At 38.3% G+C, this 12,744-nt stretch overlaps 1 protein-coding gene across 1 annotated transcript; it reads left to right on the plus strand.

Annotated features, from left to right (window-relative positions):
* The first annotated feature begins 2,117 nt into the window (after positions 1–2,117).
* LOC131781953 (uncharacterized) lies at positions 2,118–9,379 on the plus strand. Its single transcript, XM_059098658.2, has 11 exons — positions 2,118–2,308; positions 2,760–3,469; positions 3,898–4,133; positions 4,400–4,493; positions 4,895–5,035; positions 5,980–6,212; positions 6,533–6,722; positions 7,068–7,207; positions 7,404–7,492; positions 7,804–8,214; positions 8,583–9,379. The coding sequence occupies exons 1-11, from the start codon at positions 2,139–2,141 to the stop codon at positions 8,815–8,817; spliced, it is 2,649 nt and encodes an 882-aa protein (XP_058954641.2). The 5' UTR covers positions 2,118–2,138; the 3' UTR covers positions 8,818–9,379.
* Positions 9,380–12,744: the final 3,365 nt, after the last annotated feature.

The raw sequence follows: 12,744 nt of genomic DNA on the forward strand, positions 1-12,744 counted from the left end.
ACGCTGTCAAGTGTTATAAATCCATAAAATCAAATGAAAACAGTTGTAAATGCACTTTTGACAGCTGAAAAGAGCGTTTTCAAGTCTTTATAGCACATAAACAGACGCCTCTTAATTAAGAAATTACGTAGGGCATTTATAGGTATAGTATAGCTCTCCTGTTGTGTGCCAGTTTCCGATATAGCACTATTGTGCAATTACCACTATCATAAAAGTTACCAAGCTATTTACAGCATGCTGAAAAAGATCGAAGACTGATACCTCGTAATTTGTTTGTTCACATCGTGTGAGCCAAGCATCTTAACATAGATATCCAGAAAATAAACGTGAGGTGTTCAGTCTCTCTCGGTTTTTACAGGATCTCGAGATATCTAGAGTAAAAACATAGGGAGCTAACCATCATTCATATACCAACCGAAGTTTTTTTCCAAACGTATTCTTGACCTATAAGTGTATCTTGAGTTCGAGATGTCTGATAACCACTGCTGTCATAATCAAAATTTGTTACTTTCCAGAGAGAAACGAGCATCGTGTTCATTTTCTTTTCCGCTTTTGTACAGGAAGCGCATTTTAACTTTTGTGTTTTCTGCCATTTATTGCAGCGAGTATGTAAAGATTTTCAGTGGCGATGGAACCCTCGTATATCACAAGGAGGGTTGTTGTCCCAACGATCCGGGATCCTTTATTGAAATTCCTTTTATGCAATCCGAAAACATCAAAGTCAATATTTTATTGACTGAACTACAAAGCCGCATAACATCCCACTTTGTGATATTAAGACATGGCCTCCATTCAGGTAAGGAAAAATGTTACTTGTCATTGCACTTTAAATTTGTACAGTCACCTTACTTTTTACATTCTTTTTAAACATCCATCTAAGGGTTTGATTTTTCTGCCTCTACTGTACATTTCACCGCTTGATGTTACATTTTACGAACGGAATTCTTCATTTATGCCAAGGAATGAAAAAGCACCTCTTGAATTCTTACTCTTTTAGCTACTTATACTCCTGGCTGGCTAGCGTCAGTAGACAATATCACAAGCTCAAGCATTTTAATTCAGTGGAATAACCTAACCAGCTTTATAAATCGAGAACTACTTCACTACATCGTCCTTCTCTCATCCTCCGATGGAAGCCCACCATACCATGCTAATGTAGATGGAAGTAGACTATATATAGAAATTTATGGACTGGACCATTCACAAAGGTATCATATGGAAGTGTTTGGAGTGGACGCACTTGGCTATTGTTACAAGACTCTAGAAGTGAACGCTACCACGAAAAAAGGTAAGGCAATACGGTACGAGCTTAGATCTTTTCGTTACTCGTTTAGGTGGCCATAGAAAGTTGCGCGGACAAATATACCATTAAATGTAAACTAAAAATTGAACCTGATGTTGTGTTTTCCGAAGACCTTGCGAGGAATGACTTTAAGCTGTACACGTATTGACTTGTTGACATCCCATCGAAAATCGACCTACAAACTTTTGGGTAGCAGCAACTATATTATTAATTTGTGTCAATTAAATCCCCTAGCCCAGGTTATTCGAAGGGTGGATGATAACGCTTTCCACTGGATAAATCGCCTTCCGGTGGATAGCAAATAATTTTTCGTTAACAGTAATCACTAGAGAGTGATTTATCCTTTGGACAGCGTTATCCACCCTTTGAACAACCGGGCCCTGATGGTGATTTTCTTATCGAGACCTACGCTGTACCACACTACGCCAAGAGCAATGTATAAACATCACTTAAAGATTCGGCGATAAGATCGGGCACGAAGTGACGATTTTGCTCTATCCGAAGATTGGTCATAATCATAATAGTAATTCAAGACTTCAAAGCTAAGTACACATGCCTAGAAATTTATCAGGACGGTGAAGAAATCTCGGTCCACGCCGCAAGGACTCGAGCCAGAAGCGATCGTGTGGTCAGATACTCTATCAAATGAATGACAGAAAAGGCCATGACAAAGATTAAACTAACTTGTAATATATTGATAAGAGATAATAATTTAAATATATATATATATATATAGCCGGAAAATGATAAAAATATTCAAACAGCTTTATTCTGAGACCTTGCTGAATTGTTGCTTGTTTCTTTTTTAGTGTCATGCGGATATCGACCAAGTGGCATGCGTATTGTTGGTGGGTCAGTCGCCCCAATCAATAGCTGGCCCTGGCAGGCGATGCTGCGGAACAGTTATGGTTGGCAGTTTTGCGGTGGTAGTTTGATACATCCGTTCTGGGTTGTCACGGCCGCTCATTGCGTACATGGAAAATCCGCGTCGTCGGTGAAAGTCCTGTTAGGAGAAAATTTTTCTTCACGCTTAACTGTCTTTTAAAAATTAAGCCTTTAGCAGTTGATATTCCTAATAACTTGGCAACAAGTGTAGAAAATTCATTCAATCCTGCACGCTGGAAATTAATTGAAAAGCTAGAAATTTTACTGTTGAACAACAAAGATTCATGAATAGAACCTGATAAGCTGAACCTCCGGCGAACTTTTCAGATAGGATTACTTTTCAATGGTGCAAACAAACCTTGATGTGCAGCAAGGTGACTTAAACTGAGGGGCCCTAGATTTGAAATCCAACGCCACCTACAAAACTGCATCACACGCGGCCTCGCCGTTTCCCCTTGACGGTTAATTGACGCTCAATATGTTTTTAAAAGATTTTTATTGTATACTAAAATGTGCGATTTTTTCTTACGGTACGATTAATAACATATATTGTGTTTTGATTCAATTCCAGATTGGGGGCACATTACAAATCTTATGGCAATGTCAGCACAGAGCAGAATTTTGATGTTATAAAAATAATTGAACATGAAAGCTACAATAGCCCATACCGCTGGAGCAATGATATAGCTCTATTACGGTTATCAAAACCGGCTAAGCTTGGAAAAGGAGTTGGGCTTGTTTGCCCTCCGGATACGAGTTTTAAGCTTCCTTTCGATAGTCCTAACAAGAAGTGCTGGATAACTGGTTGGGGAAGACTTTCGTACAATGGAACCTATCCCAACGAGTTGATGCAAGTTGATTTACCTTTGGTATCAAAAAAGCGCTGTATTACGTCATACCCAGATAAAATCGATGACTCTATGATATGCGTTGGCCAAGATGAAGGTGGAATAGGAGGTTGTTCTGGCGACAGCGGTGGACCACTTGTGTGTGAGTTCAGTGGTAAATGGTATCTGGAGGGAGCTACTAGTTGGGGGAGCAAACGCTGCGCAGACCCATTGAAATACACTGTATATGCCAACATTCGCCATTTAAAGTCGTGGATAACAAGCAAGATGTCCTCTTTCCCTGTTACGGCGTTTTACCTATCATGTAATTTTGACAAAAGTCTGTGTTCGGGCTGGGAGCAGTCTTACTCAGATGCTTTCGACTGGACACGACATCGGGGTTCAACTCCATCTCTGTCTACAGGACCATCCTATGACCACACTAGTGGATCAGGTATTTACTTGCTATCATATACGAGTCGATGGGCTGACTCTCTAAGTTTATCATGACCCAGAAACCTTAGCATTAAGAGACTATTTATTCACGTAATTCACATTCACAAGATATTTGCTAAGATTATCCGACTGTATACCGTTGCTATGCAGATAAACCATTTTGAAAAGTTTCTTTAACTTTTAAGATAAATTGGTTTTATCGACTTAGATGATAACGCAAGTTGACCAACATACATAGCTGATGTTTGAAGCCTTAGTCATACTTACCTACTCACTCACTCACTCTCTTACACTAAGCCATCTTTCCGTCACATTGGCTATTCGATATAAACAAACTCAGGTTAATTTTGCCCATGAATTTTGCAGAAACTTAAATAGAGACATCAATGTAGTTTTTTCATATATATGTATTTCTCTGTTATTCAGGATATTATATGTACATCGAGGCATCGTCCCCTCGAGTTATGGGTGATAAAGCAAAGCTTGAACTCTCCTTATGCGGAAATGGAGATGAGGCTTGTCTTACATTCTACTATCACATGTACGGAAACACTACGGGGACCCTAAATGTCTTCAGTGGAAGTAAGGTTGTATTCAGTGCCTCAGGAAACAAAGGCAACTATTGGCAGAAGGCCGAACGAACTATTTATTTGGACAAAGTTGTAAGTCACTTAAGCAATATCATTGTTTTTTTTTTTTCAACACCCTTATAATACCAGGTGTAAATAACTCTTATCTGAAATGACTGCTTATCGCAATGCAATGTAGGCAGGGTGGTTTGTGTGAAAATTTAAGTTCTTTGCTTACAGCATTAATAATTCCATGAGGTGAAGGATTATTGACAAAGTGGGATAAGAGTTAAGTGTCCAGTTACACAGCTCTAAATTCGATTTATTATAGAACGTCCTTTATTCAAATTTTGTCTTAGGTCACTTTTGAGGGGATAGTAGGATCATCTTTTAAGGGAGACATTGCCATTGATGACGTTTCGATTAAGAGCGGACGCTGTCTTACATCACCAGGTGCGTAGCATGAACATTTTAATAGACGCTACGTGTGATTCCCTCTTTTCCTTTCACAATCTTGAAAACTGCAGCTGGGCTAAGTCACTCAAAATCAATTCTCAATAAACACCCACAAAGTTTTCATAACGAGCTCACTCTTAATAGCCTCTCATCTTTTCCGGCCTTTTTACACACTTCACTTTTCGAAATTTCCTCGTTAATATTAATACCACACTCAAAAAAAATAAGACTTAATTTATCTCAGTTCAAATTCATAGTTCTCTTCCGAGCTCGGAGAAACCCCTACGAGATCATAGGAGACGGTTCTTACCTCGTAAGAGCCCAGTGATAAAACTTGTTGAATAACTATACGCAAGAAAATCAGGATTAGTCATATCTTATCTTATTGAATATTTCAGCAACCACGACATGTAATTTTGACAGTAGACTGTGCTCCGGTTGGTTGCAGTCTTACTCCGATGTCTTTGACTGGACACGAAATAGGGGAGCAACGACATCTTCTAACACTGGCCCAGACTACGATCACACCACAGGCTTTGGTAAGACTCCTTAAAACTAACATCAACGATTACATTTCAATTTCTTTGGTTAACGATATCTTAAAATGCCATGGACACAGCGAAATCAAGCGCCTCTTTTTCTCCTTTGAGAAACGCATGGAATTTAAAGTGAGTCTTTTTTGTCTCATAATTGGCTGTCATTCTGTCACTTTCAAAGAAATGATAAAATACGTGTGTGACGGGATGTTGTGTCTGCTCTACAGAAGGCCATTCGAAGAAAATGGCACGGGTGTTTTATCGCCCGCGAGAACGCTTTGAACAACGCGAGTCGTCTGAGATCTGCCACTAATAATGAGAGCCTGTAAGAACAATACTCCTTTTTCATTCAGTGTGTTCGCTTAGTTGCCAGTTCCTGTCATTATGACAAAGACCAGCGACTTTGCCTAGTAATCCAAGCGTTGATATGCAAAAATCTATCGACTAAAACAAAGTTGCTTAAAACAGCATTATTGACAAATTTGTTCAATTTCATATCAAACATACTTAAGTTCACCCAACTTGAAATTGAAAAAGAACAACGCTTTTTTTTTTTTTTTTTTTTTAAGAGCAAAATATCCACCCAGTTTATATTTCAGCATCGAATAAGTGATTTATAATTCCACTAGGATTTCATTATCTAGTTCAATAGCGTCTTGTTTTGACCTACACCTCACGGCATCATCAAAGATTCTCATGACGAAAACAATATAATCAATATAAACAATATATCTTTTTGAAATCTCTGCTGACAGCCAAATGAAAGTTTAAATCATTCATTGCGGAAATTTTGTTGTTCCACTCTCTGTCCGTATTTTTGCCCAGCTCTACGGTCCACTACAACAACATATTTTACGAGTTCTGTTGCACTTGAATGGTAAAACGGCTTGTCATAACTTACATACATTTTAGTTTATTATATATGTTGACAATTTTCATTTTCTCAGGCTACTATATGTACATCGAAGCCACCAAGAAAAATGCTGGTGACAACGCCAAGTTAAAGCTTTATTTAAACGGAAACGGAGAAGTCTCTTGCCTTAGGTTCTATTATCACATGTATGGAGATACTATTGGGGCACTCAATGTCTACAGTGAAAATCATTTAATATTCAACTCTATTGGAAATCATGGAAACTTTTGGATAAAGGCAGAAAGGACATTTCATTCAGATACAACAGTAAGTCTTGTTGGAAGAAAACGGAAACATATTTTTATAATAAGATCGCGAGTATCATGACAATATTGACCCCAATAGTTATGGGCAAGTATGATTTTCATCGAAAAAATCCAATGAACAGAAAACACACACCCACCAAAATTCATCAACAATAATTTTCGAGAGAAGGTTTCCTTTTTTTTTTTGACAATATTAATTGTGTTCAATCAATATTTAAATCCATCTCCACTAAAAATTTGGCAACTTTTGGGGCGTTATCTTTCTCTCCACCCTCTACGTCTAAATAAATTCATTAAGAAAATCCATCTTCGCTTTTGCAGTTGACATTTGAAGGAATAGTAGGATATTCCTTCACTGGTGACATAGCCATTGATGACGTCACCGTATCCAGTGGGAGCTGCCCAGGGCAAACTCCGCCTCCAACATGGCATTCAGCTCTGACAACTATTGAGCCTTCTTTAAAACCTAACAGTTCCAACAATGTGACCACCCAAAAGCCGTCCATGCCAGGTACTTGCCGAGATAGAAACATAGTCCTAGTCTTCAAGACCTAAGTTCATTATTTTATGTGGGAAGAGTCAAAAATGTGTCAACTGTTCTCTTATCTATATGTCAAATATGTCCCTTTGTCTTTCTGTCAAAAATTCAATTTTGACACATTTAAGGTATTCACCATTGTGCTTTTTTCATCAGGATTTTTTTTTATTAAACAAAACGCATTTTATACACTACTAAGCAATAGAACATACAAAATCAAATACGTTGAAAGAGCTAATGTTGAACCTCAATAAGAAGTAGAGCATGCTATATTTAATTTTCAGCACAATGTTTTGTCTTTTCTCTTTACGATTCTAGTTGATTCTCCAACAACCAAGGGGAATTTTACGTCGACCCACGTGCTGACTTACAATCCAACTACTATTCCTCGCACTCCATCGGCAAAAGAAATACAAGAAGCAGTAATGTTAAAAATGACAAATTTTGATATGAAGAAGGTGATCTTAAGTTATTATGCATTTATTTGGCGAAGACGAAGAAAAAATCCTACACGTTTATCATACAATATATCATTAAACACAGAAACAATTTTCACTGTACACGTAGTTTGAGTTGAATCAACCGACGCGAATTCCTTTTGTCGCAGCATTCATGAAATTATTCCCTTTCCTGTTTTTTATCTGTCCATCGCAGTGGAAGGAGATGGAAGCAGACTTTAAACGAGAAGTTGCAAGTGCAGCTAATGAATATTGTGCAGATGGAGGAGCATCCTGTCAAACAAGGTAAACCAATCAACAATCTTAAAACAGCAGTTAGCAAACTAAATGAAGAACAAAGCAAACGTAATGCGAAGGGACGAACGGTGAGATGGATAATTATACTCATCAGATGGCCTAGGCCGATGGCTGCTATAAAGTCCGCTCTAATTGACCATGAGCAGAGTGAATACGGCATTAAGCCCTAATAGCACCCACGGCTCCACTATCGACTACGCATATAAGGAAGAACGAGATAGGATATCTAAGGACCGCAGTAATAGTAATAATTATCACATACTTGTGGAAGGTCTCATATACTGCTTGATCCATTTCAGTCTTCGTCGGAGACGATCATCCGATAGCATGAAGAACCTCATTGGGAACCCTCAATTCTCAGACGATATGGTTCAGATTGTCTCTGGTTACCCAAGGCTGTCACTGGACGATCCAAGCATAACGTTGTTGGCTTTTTACCTACAACTTCCTGGAGGTGTCGGAGATAATTTGGTCAGCGAAGATGTCCTGAAAAACATCGTGAAAAGCGATATAAAATCTATTGAAGGGTCGATGGGTGTTAGCATCACAACTGTTCAGTCAATGCCATCCACTAAGAATGAAGTAGATCAAGAAGATGAGACAGATGACAAAGGATCAATCTCAACCTCGGTTATTGTGGGTGTTACCCTTGGATCCCTGTCCTTGCTGGGGATTCTCATCGCTGTCAACTTGTTTATCAAATCTAATAGGTACAAGAGTCTCTTTTAAAGTTCAAAGAGGAGCAGATGAATAATCATATCGCTATGTCATAGGGGTTTCTCAAATAAAACGATTTTGCCTCGACTCCAAAGCGACTGTAGGCCCCTCAACGAGCTGAGAAAGGGGTAATTGTGGGAAAAGGAGAGATTAGGAGAAAGGAACAGGTCATCAATTTTTATCTGTATAAAAATATGAAGATTATGACAAAAAAAAATAAGCTAGAAGTTGAAATAGCAATTTAGCTGGGCTGAGTTGGCTTTCGGTTCTCTCGAAATTCTTTCACTCTCACAGACATTTTAAATAGGTATCATGTGATAGTTATCACCTTCATAGGAGTTTCATTTGATTTCCACCATAGGTTCGGCCCCAAACGCCGTGCCCTGTCCACCGACAAGGTCAATCAAGGAATTGAGTTAGATCAAGAAGCTGTTAATAAGAATGCAGATAAGCATGGTGTGACTTCCAGCAAACCAAGTGGTACGACAATAGCTGGGGTGTCAGTTGAGGAAACATCACTTGACGAGGAATACCATGAGGAGAAGCTGCCCAGGCCCGGTGAAGAGATCCCGCCAAACGAAAATGTGAACTGCTGATCTGTATGAAAAGGAAGGTGGCCCTTGTTCCTAGGGAAAAAACAGTTATTTTTTTAAAACTTCTTCTCTTACGACTTTTCGCGTTCATGATTGTCCTCTGGTCGGAAATACACGGAGTCGTTTTGGGATTTTTTTTCCGTTGTATAATTCGGTAACCTCTGCTGTAATTTCATGCAAAGTAAGTTCCTTTAAGCCGACTGTCCATGATCTTGGCAACTCTAGCCACTAAAACACGAAATTTGGGTAAAATTTTTCTTGCGTTTGATTTAAAGGGAAGCAATCTAGAACTAGAATATTATAATTAAAACTTGATGATGTAAAGAGACCGAGGATTCGACCATGAAGATATTCGTAGATACCTTGAAATAATACCTGGATTTCATTTTTACATTGTAGAAATCAATTCCAACACAATGAAGTATTCGATTTAGTTTTAAGTTGATTTGATGTTGTTCTTGGCTATATTAAAGAGGTTCAGAAAAGTTTTAGATGGTATTTATTCAAGTTTGCAAATAAATGAGTTTACTGGAAGGTGGAGTTCTGGCAACATGTTAACATGAAACACAACAATAAATTTATTGATCTGTAAAAAGGTTTTCATATGACCACACACTGGCAAGTCTTTGTACTATATCAACCCAACCTTTTAAATTTTTGCAACTTGTAAACACCATCACGAAATAATTAGTCGTGGAAATGGAAAGTTTATTACATATACACCATGTCTGAAGTTCCATGCCCAGAATAAGCTAACAGGATTGAGGGGGGTGTATGTTGATTTATTATCTGCTATGTAACGGGGGAGTTTCCTTCACTTCTGAAGTTATCACACGTGCGCCCACGTCTGAAAAAGGATAACCTCGACAAGGAGATTCTTAAGAACTACAGGCCTTTTGCTAATATTCCGTTCCTTAGCAAAGTGATCGAAAAGGTTGTCGAAACACGAATAATTTGATGCCAACTACGCAGTCTGCATACAGGAAACACCACTTTACGGAAATGACCTTGCTACGTGTGACAAACGACATTTTTAGAACGGTTGACCGTCGCCAAGATGTTGTATTAGTACTACTCGATTTATCAGCGGCCTTTGACACTATTGATCATACGATCTTGGTGGAATGACTCAAGTCTTACTTTGCTTTCTCAAAACTAACTCTGTGCTGGTTCAGACCTTACCTTGAAACCGTCGGCAATCAATAGTTATTAGAGATCAAGTGTCCACTCCTTGTGCTCTGCGTTAAGGTGTCCCACAGGGCTCTATACTTGAACCATTACTTTTCACCCTTTGCATCGCCCCTCTTCAACACGTAATTGATCGCCATAGCCCTCCGAAGTTGTATAGAGGATGTAATACGATGGAACACGCAAAACATGCTAAGAAGTAATGCTGAAAAGACGGAGTTTATACCATTTACATCCCGGTTCACCGAGACACGTAACATCGAGAAGCTCTCTCTTTTGCCAATACCGTCATTGAAATAAGGGAGAAAAAAATTCAGTCGGGATCGCAGAATTGAAGAACCTCATTGGGAACCCTCAATATAGCATACTATAAACTGTGTTGATATCGCATTACTGCAAAGGAAAGTCAGTTGGCAACGGCGAATGGCTCTGAAACAGACCAACCAAGACATTATAATTCTGAAATTCCTTCAGAAAGCGTTTAGGTCGAGGAATTTATTGAGTAGGCTTTGCGTTCTTCAACTTTTCTGTTCAACAGCAAATTGCTTTCAAAAAATCAATTTTACTTAAATTTCAGTTTTATCTAATTTTGAGTTTAGAGCTGCAAACCGAGACTGAATAGTTAGACATGATAGTTTTAATCGTTTTTCCATCGCTGTTTTTTTTTTTTTTTTTACTTTCAGTGTCGAGGTTTTGCTTTTGTTCAGCTTATTAATGGTTTATTTATTTATTTTTTGGTTTTATTTGTTTTTGCTTTTGCAGGCAACCCATTCAAAAATGTCACGTTTGGCTTTCCCTGCCGGCTGCATCGAGGTTAATATGCAGTTGCATCGAAGAAGGCTAATCACATTTGATTATAGTCCTTCTTAGTTTTAGTCAGAATCAAGGATCGTAATCTTCGTGCAGAATTGTAGTGACCCGTTTTAGTTAATACATTTGACTTGCATCATTTTTCTGTCGTCATTTTAGTAGAATTCCCGTTGGTACGTTAGCGAGGTAAAGTGCTCTTTGCTATCCCTCGTTATTGTGTAAAAATATTTAAGGTGAAGTTGTGTTTTCTTTCGGTACATTTACCAATATTTGAGTAAAATAAAACTTCGTCGTATGTCACTTTGTTTTAGCATTTCCATCTTATAATCAGGTGGACCATGTCTCTTTCCATCACCTTCATTGTGGAAACGTGTAACATTACAAAGTAGCACTTACGAACAAGTCTCTGTAAGAATCAAACATCTTGGGAAATGAAAAGAAGAAATGATAGCCACTATTCAACCTATCTCTTCCATTCCAGCTGGTGTACAGTACTATATATGTGATGATGACTACACTATTAGTGAAATGCATACAACAGTGTTGCTGCAGCATCGTCCAGCGGTTTGTTAGTCTCCAATCTTTGCGCGGTTTACCGTATTTTTAAAAATAGTTTTCGCGCCAATAAATTATTAGTCAGAATTTTTCTTTGTGTTTTTGTATGTCGTTTCGTATAAATATCCAAACCGTCAGGCATGTTCTTGCTATCCTTTCTTTTTTTGATTTTCATTCACCACTGGTTATGTAACTAAATATTTGAGAGTTTATTGGTGTATTCGCTACAAGTGTAGATTCAGAGGCCTGTAGCTCCAGACATCGTGGACAAATGATCAAACGATTTTCACATTTAAACGGAGTGCCATTTATATCAAAAATATTCACCCACAATTCCTCTGGCTCGGCACCAATCACTTTTTCTGTTCCAGCAAAACAACTATTTCTGCCTATTTCACGTCGCTACATTGCCAGACCTGATATTATGCGCCAAGCCCTAAAAAGCCATTCCCTGTTTACGCAAGCATTCGCACGAATCGTCAATGCTAATGTGGTCAGCTTCTAAAGTTATTTGTAAATCATAAGATCACTGACTTATCAAATTTTTCATAATACATCACGTGCAGTGATGGTATGTCGATAGAACCTCCTACTAATTAGTATGCGGTCTTTTCTCAGATACAAAGTCACTGCACGTATTTTTTTTCGTGGTCTAATTTCCAACGTCCTCAAAATAATCATTGTTATGGCATCTATGGAGACAAGATTTTCCAAGAATGTCTTTGAGGACTCTAAATAAACTCGTAGTCATGTGTTTAAATCGGTCTAAAATCACTCTCTTTTGGCCCTGGATATCAAATCCGATATTCCCTGTTGACCGTTTATTAACCATTACATAAACATCGCATCTGTGTACCCGGGTAAAACATTCCTTCATACTTGAGAGAGTATTAAACTGAAACCTATACAACTCTCAGCTTAAGTGACCTCTTAAAGTACTCGGTACAGTATGTTTCTTGACATGGTCGTTTCAGTTAGTAAATGAATAATATGCAAGCAAAAATATGACTCTGTTTCCCTTGCAGTTGTCATTTGTATCATGGCTCACCAGTTCGGCCGCTTGCCTTTGCCTTGTTGCAGCAATAATCAGCTGTCTCCTCAAGAATTTTCTTTCAAACTTTTAAGACTTTTCTCGAGAATATTTGAGCGTTTGTATTCTTTGTCTAGCATCGGTCGACAGCAGTAGTCATTACAGGAAAGATATCATGCTCGTAATCTCACCCGTATTTCGTACGAACTGTTGCGTAAAACCCCGCGAGAATTTTAGTTAGGGCATCCGATTTATAATTTCAAATCTGTTTTTAGTCGGCTGTTATACATTTGTGGGGTGTTATTATTGTATCATGGGTATGATATGACAAATTTTCCCCGCTAACA

This window comes from Pocillopora verrucosa, chromosome 7 (genome assembly GCF_036669915.1).
Source record: "Pocillopora verrucosa isolate sample1 chromosome 7, ASM3666991v2, whole genome shotgun sequence".
NCBI classification, from domain to species: Eukaryota; Metazoa; Cnidaria; class Anthozoa; order Scleractinia; family Pocilloporidae; genus Pocillopora; species Pocillopora verrucosa.